The 24,771-nt window shown below is 49.5% G+C and overlaps 1 protein-coding gene across 9 annotated transcripts in view; it reads right to left on the minus strand.

Annotated features, from left to right (window-relative positions):
- The window catches only part of GRAMD1B (GRAM domain containing 1B), a 126,543-nt gene that overhangs the window by 19,981 nt on the left and 81,791 nt on the right, over positions 1-24,771 (minus strand). For 7 of the 9 annotated variants that reach the window (XM_077189877.1, XM_077189878.1, XM_077189885.1 and 4 more), the window contains 6 exons: positions 16,728-16,748; positions 15,356-15,379; positions 5,538-5,622; positions 4,050-4,153; positions 2,189-2,284; positions 1,772-1,852 (listed from right to left, as the gene is read on the minus strand). In XM_077189877.1, the coding sequence (XP_077045992.1) occupies positions 1,772-1,852; positions 2,189-2,284; positions 4,050-4,153; positions 5,538-5,622; positions 15,356-15,379; positions 16,728-16,748 (411 nt within the window). The remainder of the gene's footprint in view (positions 1-1,771; positions 1,853-2,188; positions 2,285-4,049; positions 4,154-5,537; positions 5,623-15,355; positions 15,380-16,727; positions 16,749-24,771) is intronic. The other 2 variants (XM_077189880.1, XM_077189879.1) reach the window with 1 other exon arrangement.

Below are 24,771 nucleotides of genomic sequence, written 5' to 3' on the forward strand. Positions count from 1 at the left end.
AGACCTTATGAGGTTTGTTTTGTTTTTTCTCCCCCCTTCAACTTTTTGTTAAATTAAAGCTGCCTGAAAAATCCCAGCTGCAGGGAAAATTATCTAAAACAATCTAGAAAAAAAAAAATTAAAAATTCAAATCATCTAAAGCAATGAAGAAAAACATTTCCTGCTGCAGTTTGGAATCACAAGGAGTTTGTGTCACCAGACACCCCTGTGAAAAGTTAAAAAAAAAAAAGTAAAAAAGAGAAAATGAATTATCCTGACCACGGAAAAAAAAGCCCAGATTTTAGGGATGCAGGTCAGTGATCACCACATGACTGTGACATGAGGCTCTGAAAAATGGGGCTTGTGATTGAAACTTGTGATTTAAAGATGTGGTACAGGGATGAAAGGGGATTTTCACCCCTCAGAAACTTATGACCAACCACAAAGATTTCTTGGTAATGAGGGGAAACAAACCCAGTGAACTTTTTCTGAGTTGCTGGCTTGGATTTTTTCCCATAGTAACTGCATGGGATAAGGAGGAATTTTTTAATCTAGTCCCTCACAGCAGCAACCAAAAGCATGGGGGGAACAAAGCCTCTGATGAGGAACTTCCATCCAGAGAAATGTGACTGCTCCTCCTCCTTCCCACACACATTAACTCACACCCATGTCTTGTCAGGAAAACTGCACTCAGCTTTTTCTCCCCTTTTCCTGCCAGCCACAGATCCCACATTGGGAAAAAAAAGAGCTCTGGAAGTGCTTCCTGTGTTTATCAGCCCCTTTTGCCTTGACCTGGAGACCAAGGACACCGAATTTCATTTGGAGCTCCAAAAAAGCTGCTCACAGGCAAGGTGATCCTTGCTGCTCCTAAATTCTACTCCAGTTTTTGGGACAGGGTATTCCTGGTGCCTCATTGCTCCAGCAGGGCCTGAATTCCAGCCAGGACACCCCAAAGTGCTGTGGAACAGATTCTCAAATAAAATCCAGGATTTACAGGGTCTCTGGCACAGCAGGAACAGATTTAGTTTAAAATCCAACCAAGAAAACAGGTGGTTTATCCTAGAAAACGGTGATTCATCCCAGAAAACAGGTGGTTTATCCCAAAAAATGGGTGATTAATCCCAGAAAACAGGTGATTTATCCCAAAAACCAGGTGGTTTATTCCAAAAAATGGATGATTAACCCCAGAAAACAGGTGATTTATCCCAGAAAATGGGTAATTAACACCAGAAAACAGGTGATTAAACCCCAGAAAATGGGGGATTAACCCAATAAAATAGGTGATTTGTCCCAGAAAACAGGTGGTTTACCCAAAAAAATAGGTGATTAACCTCAGAAAACAGGTGATTTTTCCCAGAAAATGGGTAATTAACACCAGAAAACAGGTGATTTATCCCAGAAAATGGTTTATTTGCCCAAGAAAACAGGTGGTTTACCCCAGAAAATGGGTGATTTCCCCCAGAAAACAGGTGATTAAACCCCAGAAAACAGTTGATTTACCCCAGAAAATGGGTAATTAACACCAGAAAACAGGTGATTTTCCCAGAAAATGGATGATTTACCCCAGAAAAAAAAATTCCCTGCAAAAAGAGGGACTTGCCTCTGCAGTCATGAGCCTGCTCTGCCTAAACATTTGTGTTTAACGTCCCTAATGCCCAAACCCACTTTTGTTTGCTGTCCCTTCTGCCCAAGCACTGGTGTTTGCTGTCCCTGGGTGTTTTTTTCAGCCAGAAGTGATGCTCCTGCCCACATCCATCCCTCCCTTCCATCCCTCCCTTCCATCCCTGTGTACCTTGTCAAGCAGGGCGTTCTGCCAGAGTCTGAACATCATCATGTACGTCCTGTCCCGAGCCCCAAAGGAGGTAAAAAAGTGCTGGATGGGGAGAGAGGGAGAGAAAAATCAGCTCAAAAAAAGCCAAAAAAACCGGGAGAAGAGCACAACAAAGCTGTTTGGGGTCGCTTTCCAGCTGGAGTGAGCCATCCCTGGAACATGGAGGGAAGCTCATGGAGAGGCTCTCAGCAGGGAATGAGCACTGGAACAGCTCTGTTAGAAATGTGCTGCTGTAAAACCTGGGTATTTCACCTGGCCCCACACCTGAGCTCCAGCTCAGCACAATCCCTGCTCCCAACCCTCCTCCCAGGGTGGAAAAACCCCACACACACTGTGCCCTGCCAGACACAGAGGTGGCCTTATCCATGTGGGATTTACCTTTTCAGTGTCAGTGCAAACTTGGATGGCATTGGGAATGAGCCGGGCTGTCTTCTCCTTGGTCATGGAGCAGATGTCCTTCAAGCGAACTGTCAGCTGCAGCAGGCAGGGAGAAACACCAGGAAAGGGAGGAAACCATGAGAAAAGAGGCAGGAAAGCCCTTCCAAGGCCAATGTGGGCACAGCCCCTGGGTTGGCAGCAGTGGGAGAGCCTCACCAGGGAGGGAACAACACCAGGAAAGGGGAAATTGATGAGCAGGGCAGCAGAAGAGCCTCACCAGTGTCTCTCAGGCAGGGAAAAATATCAGAAAAGGGAGAAAATCAAGAGAAAGGCAGAAGAAAAACCTCACCAGTGTCTCCCAGGCAGGGAAAAACACCAGGAAGGGAGAAATTATTGAGAAAGGCAGCAGAAAAGCCCTTCCAAAGCCAATCTGAGCACAGCCCTGGGTTGGCAGCAGTGGGACAATCTCACCAGTGTCTCCCAGGCAGGGAAAAAACATCAGGAAAGGGAGAAAACCATGAGAAAAGAGGCAGGAAAGCCCTTCCAAGGCCAATGTGGGCACAGCCCCTGGGTTAACAGCAGTGGGAGAGCCTCACCAGGGAGGGAAAAACACCAGGAAAGGGGGAAATTCAAGAGAAAGGAAGAAGAAAAACCTCACCAGTGTCTCCCAGGCAGGGAAAAACACCAGGAAAGGGAGAAAATCATGAGAAAAGCAGAAGAAAAGCCCTTCCAAAGCCAACTTGAGCACAGCCCTGGGTTGGGAGCACTGGGAGAGACTCACCAGTGTCTCCCAGGCAGGGAAAAACACCAGGAAGGGAGAAAATATTGAGAAAGGCAGCAAAAAAGCCCTTCCAAGGCCAATGTGGGCACAGCCCCAGGGCTGGCAGCAGTGGGACAGCCTCACCAGTGTCTCCCAGTGTCCTGGTTTGAAAAGGAAGTGAGTTTTTGGGAGGCTGTGGTCAAACCAATGGGTGCTCAGGTTTGCATATTGGTAGCTGGTGTGGTCACTGAGGACATGGATCCACCTCTGAGAACACAGGGGGTTAAAAGCAGAGAAAAGCAGGCAGGGAAAAACACCAGGAAAGGGAGAAATTTGTGAGAAAAGCAGCAGAGGAACCCTTCCAAAGCCAATCTAAATACAGACCCAGGGTTGGCAGCAGTGGAAGAGCCTCACCAGGCAGGGAACAACACCAGGAAAGGGAGAAATTGATGAGCAAGGCAGCAGAAGAGCCTCACCAGTGTCTCCCAGGCAAGGAAGAACACCAGGAAAGGGAGAAAATAATGAGAAAAGCAGAAGAAAAGCCCTTCCAAAGCCAATGTGAGCACAGCCCTGGGGTAGGCAGCAGTGGGAAAACCTCACCAGGGAGGAAAAACCACCAGGAAAGGGAGAAGTTGATGACAAAGGCAGCAGAAGAGCCCTTCCAAAGCCAATGTGGGCACAGCCCTGGGTTGGGAGCACTGGGAGAGCCTCACCAATGTCTCCCAGGCAGGGAAAAACACCAGCAAAGGGAGAAAATAATGAGAAAAGCAGAAGAAAAGCCCTTCCAAAGCCAATGTGGGCACAGCCCTGGGTTGGGAGCACTGGGAGAGCCTCACCAATGTCTCCCAGGCAGGGAAAAACACCAGCAAAGGGAGAAAATAATGAGAAAAGCAGAAGAAAAGCCCTTCCAAAGCCAATGTGGGCACAGCCCTGGGTTGGGAGCACTGGGAGAGCCTCACCAGGGTCTCCCAGGCAGGGAAGAGCACCAGAAAAGGGGGAATTGATGACAAAGGCAGCAGAAGAGCCTCACCAGTGTCTCCCAGGCAGGGAAGAGCACCAGAAAAGGGGGAATTGATGACAAAGGCAGCAGAAGAGCCTCACCAGTGTCTCCCAGCGGAAGATGTTGCTGTAGAAGCAGATCCAGTTCTCGGAGAGGTAGAGGCGGCCCTGCAGGAGAATGTCCCTCTGGAGAGCACATGAGTAATCTGGGGGAGGACAGACAGGAGCAGAACACCACAAAATGCCACTGATACCTTAAGATTTCTGCCTTTGTGTTTTTCAAATCCTGAGCTGCATCAGTGCATGACTCTAAACTCCATATAAACTCCTGAACTCTTCACGTTTTTAGTCAGCAAAATAATTCCTCTGGGCATGAAACTCAAGGAGACCCGACAGCCTCAGGCCCCAAAAACTATAAACAAGAGAGAACTGGGGAGGGGAGAAAACTGGGGTAACTTCATTACTTGAAGCTGTAATTGGACAATTAACCCCTGATATGCAAATAGACCAAACTTATAATTGTGTGAGAAACTCATGATCATTTTGGGGGTAGCCCCTTGGGGAGGCCTTGACTGCCCTCAATGTACCTGAGGGCCCTTCATTAAATATATCTGCTTCATGGATATATTGAATATGTTTATGGATACAAACATGTATTAATAAATAGAAATAGAAATGTTATATATATAAACATGGATAGATATATATATTTATATATATATACAAAAAAATATATATGTATATATATATGTATACATATAATATATAAAATATATATCCATGTTTTTATATATAACATTCATGTTTATGTATGATATATAAATAAATATTTTTATTTATTTATTTATTTATTTATTTAATCCATATAGACATGGATATATTTATATTATATATATATAAACATGGATATATTTAATCTATTTATCATATGCTTTAAACCTTGTCTGGCCTCTGTTTCTAGGCAAGCCCAAAAGAAAAGGCATCAGGAGAGCCCAAAGGTGAGGATGAGCAGCAGCATCAAGAGCAGCCACTGAGCCCAGCAAGGCAAAGGCAGGAGCTGAGCCCCAGCTGCTGCCTGTCCCCTGGGCTGGCTCCTCCAAGGACCTGTCACAGGCAATCCCTGTCCCTAATGATGATCCTGCCTTATCAGCTGCTCACTCTGCAGCAGCCCAGGTGTTATTTCCAGATTTCATCTGTTTCTTCCTTTCTGCCTCCCTGGTGTCATTGTGAGTTTTCCCCCAGTTTCAGCGGGTGGGGCACAGGAGGGGATCACCAGCTCTGTAAGGCACAGGAGCAGCTGCATCTCAGCAGCTGTGAGGTGAGGTCTGGAAGGGCAGTGGTGTGTGAGCAGGGACGTTGGTGTCAGGAAAATTCATCCACAAACACCAGAGGTTGATGTCCAAAAAGGAGACAGAGCAGTCCTGGAACTTTATTCCAATCAAGGCAGAGGCCATGGGGCATCCCCTGGGGTCTCTGCAACTTTTGGAGCACGCAGCCTCCTTTTTATCCCAATTTATGTGTTAGTGGATGCATTTAAGGATGAAAACCTGGCTGGATTTGTGCTGCCCTCCTCCCCAGAGCTGTCCTTACCCACGATGAGGCGCTCGGTGTCCGGGAGCTGCTTGAAGAGTTTCCTGAAATCCTCATTGCGCTGCTTGTACGTGGGGCTCAGCACCTGCAGGGGACAAGGGGCTGTGAGGACAGGGGCAGCTGGGGACAACAGGGACACCTCAGGGGCAGCAGGAGAAGGGGGGCAGAGGCACTGAGGAGCTCCCATCACAGCCCAGAGATGGGAGGGTTTGGGCTTTACTATGCAGGGAGGGAGAGGAAGAGGAGAACGTGGCTTGGGAGAGCAATCCAGGCTGGGAAGGAAAAAATCCTGGAAAAGGCTGCAGAATTCCCTGTGCCTGCAGAGGAGTTCCCTGTGCCTGCAGAGGAGTTCCCTGTGTGCCTGCAGAATTCCCTGTGTGCCTGCAGAATTCCTTGTGCCTGCAGAATTCCCTGTGCCTACAGAATTCCTTGTGCCTGCAGAATTCTCTCTCTGTGCCTGCAGAATTCCCTGTGCCTGCAGAATTCCCTGTGCCTGCAGAATTCTCTCTCTGTGCCTGCAGAATTCCTTGTGCCTGCAGAATTCCCTGTGTGCCTGCAGAATTCCCTGTGCCTGCAGAATTCCCTGTGTGCCTGCAGAATTCTCTGTGTGCCTGCAGAATTCTCTCTCTGTGCCTGCAGAATTCTCTCTGTGCCTGCAGAATTCTCTCTGTGCCTGCAGAATTCTCTCTGTGTGCCTGCAGAATTCTCTCTGTGTGCCTGCAGAATTCCCTGTGTGCCTGCAGAATTCTCTCTCTGTGCCTGCAGAATTCCTTGTGCCTGCAGAATTCCCTGTGTGCCTGCAGAATTCTCTGTGTGCCTGCAGAATTCTCTCTCTGTGCCTGCAGAATTCTCTCTCTGTGCCTGCAGAATTCTCTGTGTGCCTGCAGAATTCTCTCTCTGTGCCTGCAGAATTCCCTGTGCCTGCAGAATTCCCTGTGCCTGCAGAATTCTCTGTGTGCCTGCAGAATTCTCTGTTTGCCTGCAGAATTCCCTGTGCCTGCAGAATTCCCTGTGTGCCTGCAGAATTCTCTCTGTGTGCCTGCAGAATTCTCTCTCTGTGCCTGCAGAATTCCCTGTGTGCCTGCAGAATTCTCTGTGTGCCTGCAGAATTCTCTCTCTGTGCCTGCAGAATTCTCTCTGTGCCTGCAGAATTCTCTCTCTGTGCCTGCAGAATTCTCTGTCCCTCCATGCTGCCCAAGGTGGGAGTTGTGCTCTATGCTTGCAGCACTGATTTGCCAATAGCCAGCAGTGGGGCAGCCACCACAGGAAAATGGGGGATTCAGCACAGAAAATGGGAGATTTACCACCAAAAATTGGGAATTCAGCACAGAAAACAGTAATTTACCCCCTAAAATGGGTGATTTACCCTAGAAAATAGGTGATTCACCCCAGAAAATTGGGGATTGACCCCAGAAAATGGAGGATTTACTCCAGAAAATAGGGGATTCAGCACAGAAAATATATTTATCCCAGAAAACAGGTGATTCACCCCAGAAAATGGTGGATTTAGCACCAAAACCAGGGATTCAGTAGAGAAAATAGGTGATTTACCCCAGAAAACAGGTTATTCACCCCAGAAAACAGGTTATTCACCCCAGAAAATGGGGGATTGAGCCCAGAAAATGGAGGATTTACTCCAGAAAATAGGGGATTCAGCACAGAAAATATATTTATCCCAGGAAATAGGTGATTCACGCCAGAAAACAGGGGATCCAGCAGAGAAAATGGGGAATTGAACCTAGAAAATGGGAGAGTTACCCCAGGAAATGGGGGATTCACCACAGAAAACAGGATTCAGCACAGAAAATAGATTTACCCCAGAAAATGGCTGATTTAGCACAGAAAATGGAACATGGGAGATTCAGCACAGAAAATGGGTGATTTACCCCAGAAAAGAGGTGATTCACCCCAGAAAATGGGGGATTTACCCCAGAAAAGGGGTGATTCAACCCAGAAAATGGGGGATTCGCCCTAAAAAATGAGGGTTTGCCCCAGAAAATTATTATTTTATTAGGGTTATTAGCCCTGCCAGAGGAGCTTGAGCAGGCCCTGTCACTGAGAGCTCAGGACTCCCCATGCCCACCCTCTCCCCACCAAACACAGCCCTGTGCTGGGACAGTGGGAACACCTCACTCCAAAAGGGCTCTCCCCAGTGTCCCAGGGACTGAACCCTGTCCTGCCCCTGTTTTGTGTCCTGGCCTCAGGGAGCAGGGGCTGGAGGGACACCAGGGGTTTGTGGTGTGGCACCCACGCCTCCTCACCCTGTGCCAGCTGCTCCCCACAGCCACAACCCCTTCAGATCCCCATCTCCAGAGCATCTGCAGTGTTCCTCCTCACACAGGTGCAGAGAAGGAGCCACCTGGGGTACAACAATTTTCCTCTTTATCCAACAAGCCAGAGGCATGATGAGCAAGGCAGCAGAAGAGCCTCATGAGGGGGATTCACCCTAAAAAATGAGGGCAAACCCTCATTTTTTAGGGTGAATCCCCCATGATCTCCTAGGGAAGAAATGTGGGAGTGTTCCAGCAAAGGCCCCAAAATTCTGAGATTAGAGAAGGCATTTTCTGCTTAAGAATGGTGGTGGAGCCACAGGGGTGGGAGGAATACAGAGTTTATTTAGAATCAGCCTCACAGCTCTGCCAAAAGCTGTCAGATCACAGCAGATTTGATGCTGGCTGTCAAATCACAGACAACCCCTCGCCCACAAAAGCGTTCCCTGCTCCTCACAGCAGCTCAGAGCTACAAACAGAACATTCCAACAGGAGCAGAGGGCCCAGAGGAGGGGATCTCACTCTGAGCAAAGCCTGCCAACCAGCTGATGACAGAAACATCAATTGTACTTACCAAACTCCCAGCCTGAACATCTGGAAAAGATCTTGGTCTGAGATGGGCTCCAGCAAGAGCCCAAGGCCAAGATTTCCAGGAACAAGCAGAGAGGATGGGGATGGAGTGGGGAAAAGGGACTGTAATCCCTGCAGGGCTCAGCAGGAGCTCCAACCTGTCCTAGCAGAGGCTCTGCCAGGGCACAGCCAGCTCAGTTTAGACACTCACAGCTGGGATTCCATCAGCTCCAGGGCTGGCATCTCCTCGAGAGAAGTCCCCAGGTCCCTCCGGGTCCCACCAGGGCAGCTCTTGGTCCAGGAAAAGATCCCAGAGGGAGCCACACTCCAGCAGGGAATCCATCTCCTTCCCTCAGCCCTGCTCAGCTCCCCAGCTGCACTGCAACTCTGCTCTTCCTGCTCCCTCTGCTCCTTGTTTATGTCCAAAGCCCAGAGGTGCAGCCTGGCAGGAATCCAGGTGGGTTTAGGTGCCTTTCCCTGCTCTCCTGCCCACATCCAAAGCCCAGAGGTGCAGCCTGAGGAGTCCAGGTGGGTTTAGGTGCCTTCCTCTGCTCTCCTGCCCACATCCAAAGCTCAGAGGTGCAGCCTGAGGAGTCCAGGTGGGTTTAGGTGCCTTCCCCTGCTCTCCTGCCCACATCCAGCTCGTCCCAGGCGGCCCCCGAGGATCCCAGCGAGGATTTCCCCTCCAGAGCACTTTTCCCAAGGAGGCTCATGGGGGTGATTGTGCTGCTGGGCCCCCTCTGTGCCCTCCTGCTGCAGCCTCACCGCAGGCACCCCCTGCAGGAGCCCTGGCAGGTGTGAGCAGGGCAGCAAAGCCCCCAAATGTCCAGGAGTGCCGGACCCGGCCCCACAGAGCCCCGGCCCCGCTGCGACTCACGCGGCTCCAACAGCTCCAGCTCAGCTTTCCCCTCGCTGGCTGCACAAAAAGCAGCAATTCTGCCTCCTCAGCGCCTCAGGCTCTGCTCTCAAAGGCAGCCTCAGTCTCTGTGCTTCTCATGGAAGGGGCGGGCAGGGAAGATCCCAAAATGCCTCCCCATGGCTGCAGTGGCTGGAGCTGGGAACGCTGGCGGCCAATGCCCGGCAGTAACCCGGCCCTGCCTCCCAGCAGATGTTTCCTGTCATGGAAAGCTGCTGGACAGCGTGTGCTGGAGCCTGAGGGGAGCCTGGGACGTGGGCTCCTGTCCCACTCCCTGCACATGGGCCCCTGTCCCTCTCCCTGCAGCCCTCAGGGCTGACCGGGCCCTCCCAAACACAGGTGGGGCTCCTGTGATCTGCCCACACTGGCTGGGACAGCAAATACTGCTGATAGGCTCATCTTTAGAAAAAGAAATAAACTCTGTATTCCTGAAAAAGACAATTGACTGGGAAGGGGTTTGGAACACAAACCCTGTGAGGAACCCCTGAGGGAGCTGGGGGTGCTCAGCCTGGAGAAAAGGAGGCTCAGAAAAGGAGACTCAGGAGACTCAGCCTGGTTGAGCCTGCAGACACCCCTGGGTGATGGGGGCTGTTCACAGGGCTGAGATGGATGGATGGGGGCACCTGAGCTGCTCTGCACGTGTGAGGAGCAAAATTTGTGTTTCCTTGGCCACACTGAGCTCAGTGGGAATAGACTGGGCACTGGAGAGGGCACACCTGGAGTGCTGTGCCCAGCTCTGGGCCCTCAGCTTGGGAAGGACCTTGGGACACTGAGCACATCCAGAGGGGGCAGCGAGGCTGGAGAGGGGCTGGGAACACAAACCCTGAGAGGAACCCCTGAGGGAGCTGGGGGTGCTCAGCCTGCAGAAAAGGAGACTCAGGGCTGCCCCCATCACTGCACAGCTCCTGAAAGGTGCCTGTGCTCAGCTGGGGCTGGGCTCTGTCTCCAGGAACTGACACAACCAGAGCACACAGCCTCGAGCTGCACCAAGGGAAATCCAGGGTGGATATTAAGAGGAAGAATTTTCCAGAAAGGGTGATAAAGTTCTGGAATGTTCTGCCCAGGGAGGTGGTGGAGTCCCCATGCCTGGGTGTGTTTAACAAAGCCTGGATGTGGCACTGGGTGCCAGGGTTCAGTTGAGCTCTTGGGGCTTTGATGATCTTGAAGGTCCCTTCCAACCCTGTGATTCTGTGTCTGTTCACTGCTCAGGTCAGTTGAAGGAAGAAGAAAAACATTCAGGTATGTGATGGATAAAAATAAAGGATGTGGCTGGGAGGAACCGGCCATGGGAGGCCCACGGAGGCAGAATCTGAGGGGCTGCACCACTCCTGAGCCCACTCTCCTCCCCAGAAAATGGGACTTTCTAGGATTCATTCATTAGAATTCAGTCAGGTCACCTTGGAAACGAAGGGCTGAGTGAAATCCCTGCAGGTGCAGGAGATGCCCTGGGGTGCTGGCTCTCCCTGTGCCCCCTGCCCTGGCTCCCAGCCCCTCCAGCTCCCTGCTCAGGTGCTGGCAGTGCCCAGGTAAATGCCCACAGCACCAGATCTGCTCAGCTGTGGGCAAACACTGAAATAAACCCCTGAAATAAAACCTGAAATAAACCCCTCCTTCTTCCAGAACTGGGCACACAGATCCCAAAAAGCACCAAGCAGCCAACCCAGCCCCTGCTCCAGGCCAGGGGGGGAAGTTTGTTCACTAACGAGCTGTGTCTGCTCAGCTGCACCCCAAAATCACCCGGGCACAGAGGTGTCTCCATCCAGCACTGTAGCAGTGCACCCATCTGCACCCCAAGATGAGTGAATAATAATAAAAAACAACAAAAAAAACCCCAAAAACCCAAAAAAACCAAAAAAAAAAACCCCAAAAAAGCCATTCTGTAGGCCGTGAATGACAAAGAATTGGCATTACAGCCACCTGCACTGCTTTACTGAGTTTCCCTTGGCTGGAAACTCCAAATGGGATTGAATTTAAAAAAAAAAAAAAACACCACCCCCAGCCCCCTGCCTGTGCAGAGATGGTGCCAGCAGCAATGGGAAGAGCTGACCTGGAGCTGGAGGCAGCAAACATTAACTGCACTGCAAACACAGAGATGGGACAGGATGGCACTGTCCAGGTGAGGGAACAGCTCCCTGGGGAAATGGGGACACAAGGGTCACTCCCTGTGGTGGCGTCTCCCTGCGGTGACATCTCCTCATGTCACACAAACAAATCCTCCATGGGAAACTCCCAGCAAACACTGCTGGGGAAAGGGACAGGGCAGAGAACACAAAACCTGAGGAATGTTGAGTCTTGGGCAGGACAGAAATCAGGGAGCAGAGATGGCACAAGGAACAGAAAACAGGGAGCAGAGAATGGCACAAGGACACAGAAAATGGAGCCAGGGTGGCACAGGGCACAGAAAATGGAGCAGAGATGGCACAAGGAACAGAAAATGGAGCAGGGGTGGCACAAGGAACACAAAATGGAGCAGAGAATGGCACAAGGAGCAGAAAACAGGGAGCAGAGGTGGCACAGGGCACAGAAAATGGAGCAGAGATGGCACAAGGAACAGAAAACAGGGAGCAGAGGTGGCACAAGGAACAGAAAACAGGGAGTGAGATGGCACAAGGTACAGAGGAGAGGAGGAAGGAAAAGCTCATCCAATTTTCATGACTGATGGACTTGTGTGGTTTAATGGCATTGCTTCTGGAAAACTGCTGGAATAACCAGAACACTCTCTGGGAGAGTTTAGACCCCACTGACAGCAGGGCTGGTGTGAAAAACCAGCAAAGAAAGTGGCCCCCAGTCCAACAGCATCTCCTCTGAACCCATTCTGGTTGCTCAGATTTTCCATCTTTTTCTCCTTTTAAAAGTGAATGAAAACCAGAGGAAGATGCTTCAAAGTAATCACTGGGACCTGGGCTGGAAAATGGATCTGAGTTCATCATCACAGGAGCTTGCACTGAAAGTTTACTGCCAATTTAGTGCCTCTACAACCCAGCAACTGGTAATCCACACACTGAAAGTCATGGAAAACCTGACAGGATGAAAAGCACCTGAAAGGCAGGGAGTTAAACATTGCTCCAGAAATAATCTGGTGAAATGGTCACTGGGAGTTCAAAGATGATTGTGTTGATTTACTGAGAAAAGAGGGGAAATCTGAAAGGATGAAAAGCACCTGAAAGGCAGGGAGTTAACATTGGTCCAGAAATAATCTGGTGAAATGGTTACTGGGAGTTAACCATTAAGAAATGGTCACTGGGAGTTAACCATTAAGAAATGGTTACTGGGAGTTAACCATTAAGAAATGGTCACTGGGAGTTCAAAGATGATTGTGCTGATTTACTGAGAAAAGGGCTCTTCAACACCCTGCTCCCACATCAGGCCTGGATTTCTGCATTAAACTCCATTCCTGTGATTGCTGCTGCTGAGGGAGGCTCACCTGCCACCTCTGGGAAGGTTTTCCTGATGTTCTCACAAAGGTGAGGCAGAATTCCCCTTTGCCTTTATAAGAAATGTTTTACTCTTTCCAACAGACGAGTTTCCCCTCCACTGTGGCACCCACGAGGTCTCCAAGAGCAGACAGAGCCCTCTGAGCCCAGCCAGGGCTGATTCCTTATCACTCTTGTGATGTCTGGGTATCCTCCAGAAGCTCAAGAGCTGCTCAGAGTTCCCCCAAAGGCCCTTTAGAGCCTCACAATCCAGGACAGATCCTCCCAGCTCCTCCTGCACAGGCTTTCCCTGCATTCCCCCACAGGAAAACTCTGCCCTCTCCCTTCACCTGCCTCCCCAGGGGCATTTTGGGGTTGTTTTGGAGACTCTGAGCTCCTGCCAGGCTGAGGCTGCCCTGTGTGCACAAATCTGAGCTGCAGGAGCAGGGCTCCTCTCCCACTCCCTGCAATCCTCAGCGCAGACTCTGCTCTCCCAAACTCAGGTGGGAAGGGCTGGGCTCTCTTCATCTGCCCACGCTGGCTGGGACAGCAAATATTCCTGATATTCTGATATTTAGGAACAGCTAAAAGGAAGAAGAAAAATACTCAGGCAATCCTCAGGGCAGACTTTGCTGTCCCAAACACAGGTGGGAAAGTGTGGGCTCTGTTCACCTGTGGGCTCTATTCAGTGTGGGCTCTATTCAGTGTGGGCTCTGTTCATCTGCCCACACTGGCTGGGACAGCAAATATTCCTGATATTCTGATATTTAGGAACACCTAAAAGAGACAATTGGTGCCTTTTCACCGCTCAGTTAAAGGAAGAAGAAAAACACTCAGGCATGTGAGAGATAAAAATAAAGGAATTCAGAGCAAGGCAGACCTTGGGATGTAAATGCCAAAGTGAAAACCTCATGGATTTAAATCTCACTTCTTCCCTGCTGTCAGCTGAGTTTTCTCTAACTTTTCAAGTTCATCTTATTCACTCTCTTTTCCAGAGCATCCTCTGGATTCTCCTGATGCCTGGTGCTGAATTTAGGAAGCAAACCTTGCTGTGGAGCAGCAGAAATGCTGCAGGATATGGAGACACAAACCCTAATTCAGGAACAGGGAGTGGAAGGGTTCACAGCCCACGTGAGGCAGAATGAGGCAGGAAAACCATGGCAGATCTGCCAGGCTCAGAGACACAGAAATGGGGCCCTTTGCCCAAAACTCAGAGAAAATGAGGAGAGGACAGAGATTTTATCCCTGGCAGCAAAACATCTCCAGTTTGTGTCTCATTTTAATGGCATCTGCTGGGTGACAAGGGGCTTCTCCCAGGTGTGGAGTTACTGACACCCCCCCAGACAGAGCAGCTCCTCCCTGGTGTCCTCAGGGAAGAGAAACACAAATTCCACCTCTCAGAGCCCCTCAGGGCTACAGGGTAAGGCACATCTCTGCTTCAGCAAACAAAACTACAAAGGAAAATTAGCTTTAAGGCCCGAGGTCTGTTTTTATGAATTATTTTAAAAATAATAAATGAATTAACAATAATTCACCATGCAGACACACAACCCAAAGCAGACACTACAATGGTTAAACCACAAGGAACCAACAGGTTTTTTCCCCCCCTAACCACCACAGTATTTCCAAACCAAAGTCTCCATGTACACAATTACTCACTAAAGGCATGAGACAAACCTCAGGGACTTTTCCTTTCCCCTGACCTTCTCTGCTCTTCCACCACGAGGACAAGAACACAAAGCAAACCCCACAATTCTGAGTGCATTTATTCCCAAACTGGGCTTCTCTTCTCACTCTCACAGAGCACCTGCACCAGTTTGGATCTGTCCTCTGCAAAGCCAAGCAGAGAAAGCAGAACCAGAGAGGGGGCAGCTCTGCCAGACCAGCCCACGAGCTCATTTCACCCCTTTCCTCCCACTTCTCCATGGGGCAGGGATGGAAATCCCAAAAAAGCACTGCTGGGAACCACAGAACACACAAGGCAGGAGAAGTTGGTGGCATTTAAGGAAAAAAAAAAAAAACAACCAAAAATAAAAAATAGAAAAAAAGGAATCCAGGAGAGGGGAAAGGGAGGGTTCCAACTGGCAAGGAGGAATGCAGTGTTCCAGAGACAAAAAGACCAGTTAAAAGCAGCAAAAAAATGAAGAAAATTGGTGATGTCCTGCAGATCTTTAAGGCCCATGTGCTCTTTTGGGGATTATTTTTTGGGTTGGGTTTGCACAGTGCCTGGAACACAGAGCAGTGTGGAGGGGTTTGTGTAAAATGAGAGTGGGGGAAAGTGGGCAAAGGAAATGTGAGGTTCCATAAGAGGGAGATTGCACTGGTTCATTTCTAGAGCTGCCCTCAGCAGGGAGAGGAATGGAGGAACCAGAATGGTCCAAATGGCAGAAAAATCCTGCCTGGAAGGATTCCCTTACCAAAGAAGGGAAACTCTATCAAGGAGATGCATTAGCAAATTTTTAATGGAAATAACTCTGCCAAGTAGGACTGACTGACTTCCTGCAGCCTGTGCCTCATCCATATTTTCACACTGCTGCTTTTATCTGGCCAGAATGTCTCTGCTAACTAGAAAATGGGTTTGTTTTGTTTACAAAGGAAAATAATGGGGTGGGGTGGGAAAAACCACAAAAAAATGCAGCCAGTGCTTACTCTCCGGATGTACTGTCTCTCATGCTGAAAATATATGGAGGAAAAACAAGAGAACAGAAAGATAAGATAGAGAGGACATGAAAACACAAGAGACCCACAGAAGCAGAGCACAGCAAAGCATCATGCAGCAGGGAATGGAGCTCAGCAGCTACAGGCAGAAGCAGTAAGAGCCAAAGTCACCTCTAGGCTGGTGACAGAGCCAGGGTTGGCAGCAGCCAGCCCACACTGAGGCATCTGCTCACAGTCCTTATCTGCCACTTCTCCACCAGCTTGGCCCACCTTGCTTTGTATTTTATTCTTAAAATAAAATCTTATTCTTTCATTCGCTGCCTCAGTCCCTCTCTGCCTCGGGGGTCTCTTCCTGTGATGCTGTTCACACCCAGCAGGATCCCAACTCTGCCTCTCCACCTCACTGTTTCAGCCCAAGTGCCACATTCTGCTGGCCCCCATCCTGCTGTGCAAGGCTGCAGGAGGGCAGGAACTGTGGCTGACCACGGGTGGCTGCTGCATTTGCCTATGGCTACTTCAGAGGCTGGGGGCCCCACCTTGCAAAGGTCACACCGACTTTGTGCCCAGAGCAGGGCCCCTCGTGCTGGCAGAAGGAAAAACACCAAGGCAGAAGCAAAGGGTGGTTGGTGTTTCTTTGGGATTGGTAGAAAATAAATCCTCTGTGGCCCCCAGGCCACCCTGAGAGATGCACAGGGTTTGCAGGGTGGCAGCTTGTGGGGGTGCTCACAGGGGACTGAGGATGAGGGAAGAGATGAGGATCTGACTCTGTGTTTCAGAAGGCTTGATTTATTATTTTATGATATATATTATATTAAAACTATACTAAAAGAAGAAAGGATTTCATCAGAAGGCTGGCTAAGAATAGAAAAAGAGGAATGATAACAAAACTTGTGGCTCAGACTCTCTGTCCGAGCCAGCTGGGCTGTGATTGACCATTAATTAGAAACATCCACATGAGCCCAATCCCAGATGCACCTGTTGCATTCCACAGCAGCAGATAACCATTGGTTACATTTTGTTCCTGAGGCCTCTCAGCTTCTCAGGAGAAAAAAACCCTGAGGAAAATATTTTTCATAAAATGTGTCTGTGACAGCAGCTCTGTTTGTCACCACACCCCACGCTGGGACACCAGAGGGGCAGGATGTGGGGAGCACCACCAGAGTGGCCAAAAGGACAAAGCTTCTGCTCTCTGTCTCTGGCATCCCTTCCCTGAGGATGCCAGCCCTCCTTTGCCAGTGCTGAGCCATTTCCAGCTCCTCCTCCTGGAAATGGTCGGGGTGCCCCAGTGCCACTGCAAAGCCCCTTTGCACCTTCCCCCCTCCCACCCAGAGCACCCAGGGACAAGAGAAACGGGAGTACTTACATTATACCAACTCTGGCTTTTCTGTAAGGACAAAATAAAAGAGAAGCATTAGTTAGCACAGAGATCTTAGGATCAAAAAGAAAGAGGGACAGAGAAAGCAGGTCCAGTCTGGTTTGGATCATTAGTGAAGTGAAAGTGGGATTAAACAGAAGATTTCAATGGGTTTCACAGTGTGGTGTGACACAGTTATCCCCAGGTACAGGAGCAAGGGACAAGTCCAGCAGCAGGAGTCTGGAACAGGAAACAGTTCAGGCCAAGGTGTGCATGTCCACATGCACACACACACAGACATGCTGCCACCTTGTCTGCAACCAGCAGGGCCAGCCAGCAACGGAGGAGCTCATCATCATCATCATCATCAGCAGCATCATCATCATCATCACCATTATCATCATCACAGCATCATCACATCATCATTATCATCAGCACATCATCAGCATCATCAGCACATCATCAGCACCACATCATTATCACCACCATCATCATCATCATCACTGCCAGCCACCTCTTCAGGGCCTTCATTCTTCCACTGGCCGGGTGGTAAAACTCACACTGAGCCCTCCAAGCACTGCTAAGGGCAGGGACACAGCTTTGCCCACAAAAGGCAAATGTTCCAAGGGTATTTTGAATTTTAAAAGGGAGACACACACACACATACACACAGAGCCAGGAAAAGTGCTGTACAAAATCGCTAGAGAAGCTGGGCAAGGAAAAAAAAAAGCTGGGATTTTTTTTTTTTTTCAGCATTTCAGCGCACAGTGTTTTGCATCATCTGCACATGTGATTTTTTTTCCCCCCATCCTTATCATGGCATTTCAGATGGTTGGAGAGGACAGGCCACACGTCACACTGGAGCACACAAAAGAGCTGGCTCAGCTTGGAAAGCCACGCTTGGCAATTTTCAGCTGGAGATGAGATTTATCTGCACAGGGAGAGGAAGGAATGAGCTTCCCACCGCAGCCAGGCTGGCTTTCCAAGGGCAGGACACCGAGCTCCTTCAGGACACAGGAATCACAGGAATCCCCCTTTTCTGGGGGCATTTCCCTCGTGCCAGTGAAGCCTGGGGGCACCAGAGCCTTCCCCATGAGGGTGGGCAGCTCCAGCTGTGCTGTCCCCTCTCCCAAACCCTTCAGTGGATAACACACAAGGACAGAAGCAATATTTCACTGCCTTCCCTCCTCTGAAGCCATCTTGCTGCTGACCTTGGAGAATTTTCCAGGCTTTGCAGGCAGTTTGGAATAGGAAGGGAAACATTCTGTGCTGTGCCTGGCCACAGAGGCTGCAGGAACCTCACTGGGAATTAATTCCCTGGAATATTCACAGGGACACAGGCACTGCCTGCCCACCAAGGACACACAGGGAAGGAGGAAAGCGTTGATGAGGGCAGAGTGGAACAGATTTCTGTGAAGGGACAGGGGCAGCTCTGTTCCCATCCCGGACCTTCCTGCTCCCTGTGTGCCACTCCAGCCACAAAACCTCACTGGATCCCATTTCTGAAGGATCCATGAAAAGCCCCACAGTAACACAGCACACAGGCTAAAATACAAAATTCTGACATTAAAAAGAGGAACACCCCCTTTTTCCCCCAAATCCTGGGGAAAGGAGATGAGCTGAGGGACTGAACACAGAGCATGGCTCACATCCCATTCCAAGCAGAGGAATTTCCTCCTGCTTCCCACTCTTCTCCATACTTGGCCATACCTGATCCATTCATAAAGGACTGGGTTGAAGTCATCCCTCTCTGCAAGTAGGACGTGGAAAAAGAGCCTTATGCAACCCAGTCTAGACTAAAAAAAGCAGCAGGGTAATTAATCTGAGCCATGCACACAGCACCTTGTCCTCAGGAGCACAGGCCCTGAGATGGAGTTGATTTTCCTGCAGATTTGTTTTGCCATCTGTCTGCCTTAATGAGCAAAAGGCGTAACACAGAAATTCCTGGGGAAAAAAAACCCCTCATAATCAAACTATAATTGGCACACACACAGCAGAGGCACTGCTGTCACTCTGCCTGCTAAATCAGGGTGCCCATGCTGTGGTGTCAGCACAGCCCAACAGGATTTCAGTCCTCTCTGCTGCATTCATTGCAGGAACTAATTTATTTTTTTTCCCTTCCTCAAATTTGAGTTTCCCTGAATCAAGGGTCCTCTATAAAGGAGCTCTGCAGGTTCTTCTTTAAGCTCTTCCACACAAAAAAAAATTATATTGAGATCCATAATTATGGAATATGGATGATTGTTATACTGATGCTGATTATACTGATGCTCCATTATACTGATGTCCATAATTTTACCAACATCCTTAATTACACCAACACTCAAACCTCAGCTTTTGCCTCCACCAAGTCCAACAGACTTGTCCAAAATCCAAACAACCTCAGCCCTTAATCCTCTCTTCTAATTTATCTTTTTTGGTTTTTTTTAAACTCACTGAGAGGGAGATGCAAACTGTGAAAATCAACAGACAGTAAAATGGAGAGGGGAAGGAGAAAAGAAAGAAAAAGGAAAAACATATTCTTACTTTGAGCAGGTTAAGTCTGTCATACTGGAAAAAGAAACCATAAGCATTAGAACTGAAAAGAGAAAATAAATAAGTAACAGAAGGAGGAGGTTGCACACAGTGAGGGAGAAGATGGGACAGGTTTGCAGAGATGATGCTACAGGAGCACAGAGCAGAGCTCGCGGTTACAAGGGGACTGTAACCAGGAAGAGCTTGGGAGGAATGTGAAAAATGGAATATTTTCCCTAAGCCTTTAATTGTTGCCTCTAAAAAGTCACGATTCAGTGACCTGACACCTGCATGCAGTGCTGGGGAAGGTTACAGCTCTGCAGGGCACACACCCACCCTCAGCTGATAGCCCCAAACAGAGCTTCTGCCTCTCAGCACCACCGGCACTCCAGTGGGGCACTCCAGGGCTTAAAATCTCCTGCAGAGCACTGCCTCTGACAATCCCAGTGCTTAAAATCTCCTGCAGAGCACTGCCTCTGACAATCCCTGTGCTTAAAACCTCCTCTGACAATCCCAGTGCTTAAAAACTCCTGCAGAGCACTGCTTCTGACAATCCCAGTGCTTAAAAATTCCTGCTGGAGCACTGCCTCTGGCAATCCCAGTGCTTAAAACCTCCTCTGACAATCCCAGTGCTTAAAATCTCCTGCAGAGCACTGCCTCTGACAATCCCTGTGCTTAAAAATTCCTGCAGAGCACTGCCTCTGACAATCTCAGTGCTTAAAACCTCCTCTGACAATCCCTGTGCTTAAAAATTCCTGCAGAGCACTGCCTCTGACAATCCCAGTGCTTAAAACCTCCTCTGACAATCCCTGTGCTTAAAAACTCCTCTGACAATCCCAGTGCTTAAAAACTCCTGCTGGAGCACTGCCTCTGCCAATTCCAGTGTTTAAAACTGGTGAAGAACTGCAGTGCTTAAAAAACCCTGGTAGAGCACTGCCTCTGCCAATTCCAGTGCTTAGAACTCCTTGTGGAGCACTCCAGTGTTTAAAACTCTTGGTGGAGCACTCCCTCTACCAGTTCCAGTGCTCAGAAACTCCTGGCAGAGCACTCCCTGTGACAATTCCAGTGTTTAAATCTCCTGCTGGAGCACTCCCTGTGACAATTCCAGTGTTTAAAACTCCTGATGGAGCACTCCAGTCTTTAAAAGCCCTGCTGGAGCACTCCCTCTGCCGGTTCCAGTGTTTAAAACTCCTGGTGGAGCACTGTCTATGACAATTCCAGCGTTTAAAACCCCTGAAGAAGCATCTCCTCTGACTATTCCAGTGCTTAAATCTCCTACTGGAGCACTCCCTGTGACAATTCCAGTGTTTATAACTCCCTGTGACAATTCCAGTGCTTAAATCTCCTACTGGAGCACTCCCTGTGACAATTCCAGTGTTTATAACTCCCTGTGACAATTCCAGTGCTCAAAACCCCTGCTGGAGCACTCCCTGTGACAATTCCAGTGTTTATAACTCCCTGTGACAATTCCAGTGCTCAAATCTCCTCCTGGAGCCCTCCCTGTGACAATTCCAGTGTTTATAACTCCCTGTGACAATTCCAGTGTTTATAACTCCCTGTAACAATTCCAGTGTTTAAATTTCCTGCTGGAGCACTCCCTGTGACAATTCCAGTGTTTATAACTCCCTGTGACAATTCCAGTGCTCAAATCTCCTGCTGGAGCACTCCCTGTGACAATTCCAGTGTTTAAATCTCCTGCTGGAGCACTCCCTCTGACGGCAGCGCTGCAGCACGACAGAACAGCACAGACAAAAGAGGGCAGGGAGCTCAAGCAGCAATTGTACCAGCACAGCAGCAAACTCATGGGCTCAAGCTGCTCCACCTCACTGGGCAGCAAGGTTGGGAAGGCAAACCATTCTTCCTGCAGGAGATGGGTGGGGAGAGGAGAAGAGGCTGAGAAAGGAGAGTTCAGGATCTTTGCCCTCCAGGTTTTTTTGTTCCTAACCTCTCCCTGTGTGAGCAGACAACAGTCTTTTCTGGGTTAAAGAAAAGACCCATAAAGCAGGGGTTTAATGCCTGAAAATTCCTCATTTGTGCCAGAGGAAGCATAGAACAGAGCTCCAGGCCGCACACTGGATGATGCTCGTGGTTCCAACTCAGAATATTCTGTGTGAGCAGGGCAGGAGGCTCTGGTGGGCTGCTGGGGGCCCTGCCTGGGATCCCCTTCCCCTCTGAGCTCATCTGGCCTCCACATCTCCCCAGTTTCCCCAGCTGCCTCACACTGGTTGGGCTTTTCGCTCTCAGAGAGGCAGGGGCTGGCTGCAGGCACCTCCCAGCAGCACTGCACACACATTTTATAAACATCCCTCTGTTCCAGGCCTCTTCCCACCACCCCCTGCCCCTGCAGCTCAGCACAGCCTGTCCTGCCCACACTCACCAGCAACCCTGCCAGGACTCTGCTGCTCCACACCTTTCACAGCTCACCTTGAGTCCCACAGTGCTCCCCTGCAGCTATCCCAGCCACAGACACCGAGCACAAAACAATCTGTCTAAAATAAAACACACCAAGGAGCTCCCAGCAGACACCAGCAAATCGTGCAAGGTCAGGCTGGTCACAAGGACCATGACCAAGGGGTGACAGTGAGCCAGCACTGCTCTCTGAGAACTTGCCTAGAGGGAAACCTGAGGCATCCACTGGGAAAAGGCCAAGACAAGGATTCTGTGGATTTTTGTGAAGCCATCCAAGCCATTCTGCTGCTGTAAAGTGGAAATGCCAACAGCCTGGCACTTTCTCCAACAACACCCCACCTGTGTTTCTGATTTTTCCACTCTTCTGAGGGCAGCACAGAGGTGTGAGATCAAATCCCAAATGATCTTGTCTCCAATTCAAGCACCCACAGAGGGGATCTTCCACTTCTCACCTCTCAGAGCGAGCCCATGAATTCTCACAATTCATTTGGGACAGGTCTGCTCTACCAGGTTCAAGCTGGGTTCACTTGAAATCACTGATCTTTAATATTTACATCACACAGCAGAGCTTGCAAGGGCAGTAAGCTGAGATCACTGGCCACAAAAATGCAATTTATCATGAAAAGCAGGGAAGAAGTCATGGAGAACAACTCTTGTTTCTGAAACCATGGGGGAAGAAGGAAAGAGAAGGGATCGTGGCTCTGTTCAACTCCAGAGGATTTCTCCCTGGCAAAGACAGCAGCTCACTTCAAGGGAGAGGGGAAAGCAGAACTGAAAGGCTGAAATGGTTTGGGAGCAGCTGCAGGGGCTGATGCCCAGGCCAGTTCTCAGTCTGTGTGAGCAAACACAGAGATGCCAGTGATGCCAGTGAACCCAGCTTCCAGCTACAGGCACGGGGCTGAGCTTGGCTGGCATTCTCCCAGCCACAGCAGGAGAATGCCTGACTGGGGTCAGCACTCAGCACCACAGGGAGGGTTCCTGAGTGATGAGACAGCTCCACAGTGGGGGACAGGAGAGAAAAAAGAAGGCTTACTTTGGAGAGGCGCTTGTGTGACTTAATCGGAGAGAAAGCATGCAGGAATGAAAAGAGAGAAATTAGGGGAAGAAGAAAAAATTACCTTGCAGATCAAGAGAAGGAAAACCCACACACCCAACAGAGAGCACTGTACCCCCTCTTGCTCGTGGAAAGCACCAGGAATTAAAGCTCAGCTTTAGCAGTCACTGCGTTGGTAAAATTCTCACTCCCATGATTTTAATTTTGAGGGCCAGGGTGACACAACTCCTCTCTGTGGTTCCCTGTCACTTTGGTTTTTTAAGATTTTCTAAGCTTTTTGATGTTGACATTCTTGTAGTGAACTTTCTCACACACTTTCTGTAAATAACTCATTGTTTTGCATTCTTTTATAGAAGAAGAGAAAGTTGATGGGCTGTTGGTTTGTCCAGTGTCATTGGAGAGGTGGCACTGTCACCCTCCAATCCACTGTCACTCTTAGACAACTGTAAATGTTAGAGTTAGAAAATAAACTTATTTTTTCCTTCACCTTGAAAACAGCGGTGTGCACTTGTGGTTTTTCGTGTCCTACAGCAACAGTTCCCCTTCCCAAGGAGCCCCTTTCCCTGAGATCACCCCCAGTGTGGCTCTGAGCTCAGCCTGCCCTGCATCCTCCCACCCATGGCTTCCTTTGGGAACACAGCGCTGGCAACCCCGTGCTGAGGGTGTCACCAGCACTGGGCCGGGGTTTGTAGGTCACTGTGTGCACAGGAAGCCAGGCTGACCTCAAGGGCAACCTCAGAACGCCAATGATTCAGCTTGAAAACCCTTTTCCCCCCTCTTTTGAACTCACAGACTGCCCCCAGAGTGGTGAGAGATCAGAATGTGGGCCACTGAGTCCTGGTCCCTCTGCTGAGTGGCCACGAAGGGGAGGGGATGAGGATTTCTTGTCTGTGACACAGCCCAGCAATAAATCAGGCAAAGATCTAACAATTCATTTTATACAAGCCATCAGAGTTCTGCCTGGGAAATTATTCAGGCTGAAACATCTCCCTTCAAAAATCTGGGCAAACACAGGTGCTCCTGACAGCTGACACATCACTGATCTCAGGGTTATAATCAAAGCTTTATTTGGCACCCCAGGCTCTCGTGTGTGTTTTACCAGGTCCCATTCCTCACAAAAAAACCCTAGAGCCAAACCTGAAATCCTTTACCCCTGCACAGCAAAGACAAGGCTGTTTCTAATATTGTCCAAAGACACAAAACCTTCCTGGGGAAAATATCAGCGACCCTGGGCAAGCCAGCCATAACACTGCAGCCAAGGGAGGAATGGGCAGGGGGTGGGAAAAGTGATTCTGTGCAGTTTGAACTGATCTCAGAGGGCTTGGACAGGACTGGGGAAATGCACAGGCCCTTCACAGGGGAAACCTTATCAATTTCGTGATCCAGGTGATAAAAAGCAATTGCAACAGCTGAGTTACAAGGTGTGCTGAAAACCCCTGGTGGAGGAGGTTTCCCACAGAGCCTCCCAAGGAACAAGACCTCGAGAGAAATGACCTAGAGGAAACAGGACCTAGAGGAAACAGGACCTAGAGAAAGGACCTTTCCTCAAGAAAAAGGACCTAGAGAAAGGACCTTTCCTTGAGAGAAAGGACCTAGAGAAAACAGGACCTAGAGGAAACAGGACCTAGAGAGAGGACCTTTCCTCAAGAAAAAGGACCTAGAGAAAGGACCTTTCCTTGAGAGAAAGGACCTAGAGAAAGGACCTAGAAGAAACAGGACCTAGAGAGAAAGGACCTTTCCTCGAGAGAAAGGACCTAGAGAAAACAGGACCCAGAGAGAAAGGACCTAGAGAAAGGACCTTTCCTTGAGAGAAAGGACCTAGAGGAAACAGGACCTAGAGGAAACAGGACCTAGAGGAAACAGGACCTAGAGAAAGGACCTTTCCTCAAGAAAAAGGACCTAGAGAAAGGACCTTTCCTCAAGAAAAAGGACCTAGAGAAAACAGGACTCAGAGAAAGCTGTAGCCTCAGAGCTGTGCTGAGCCTGACCCAGGTGAAGGACTCTGAGTTAGGAGAACCTCCAGAAACCCCACGTGGGAAGAGGGAGGGAACCAGCCAGAGAAGAAGGCGGCGGCAG

The sequence above is a fragment of the Agelaius phoeniceus genome, chromosome 23 (genome assembly GCF_051311805.1).
Source record: "Agelaius phoeniceus isolate bAgePho1 chromosome 23, bAgePho1.hap1, whole genome shotgun sequence".
Taxonomy (NCBI): Eukaryota; Metazoa; Chordata; class Aves; order Passeriformes; family Icteridae; genus Agelaius; species Agelaius phoeniceus.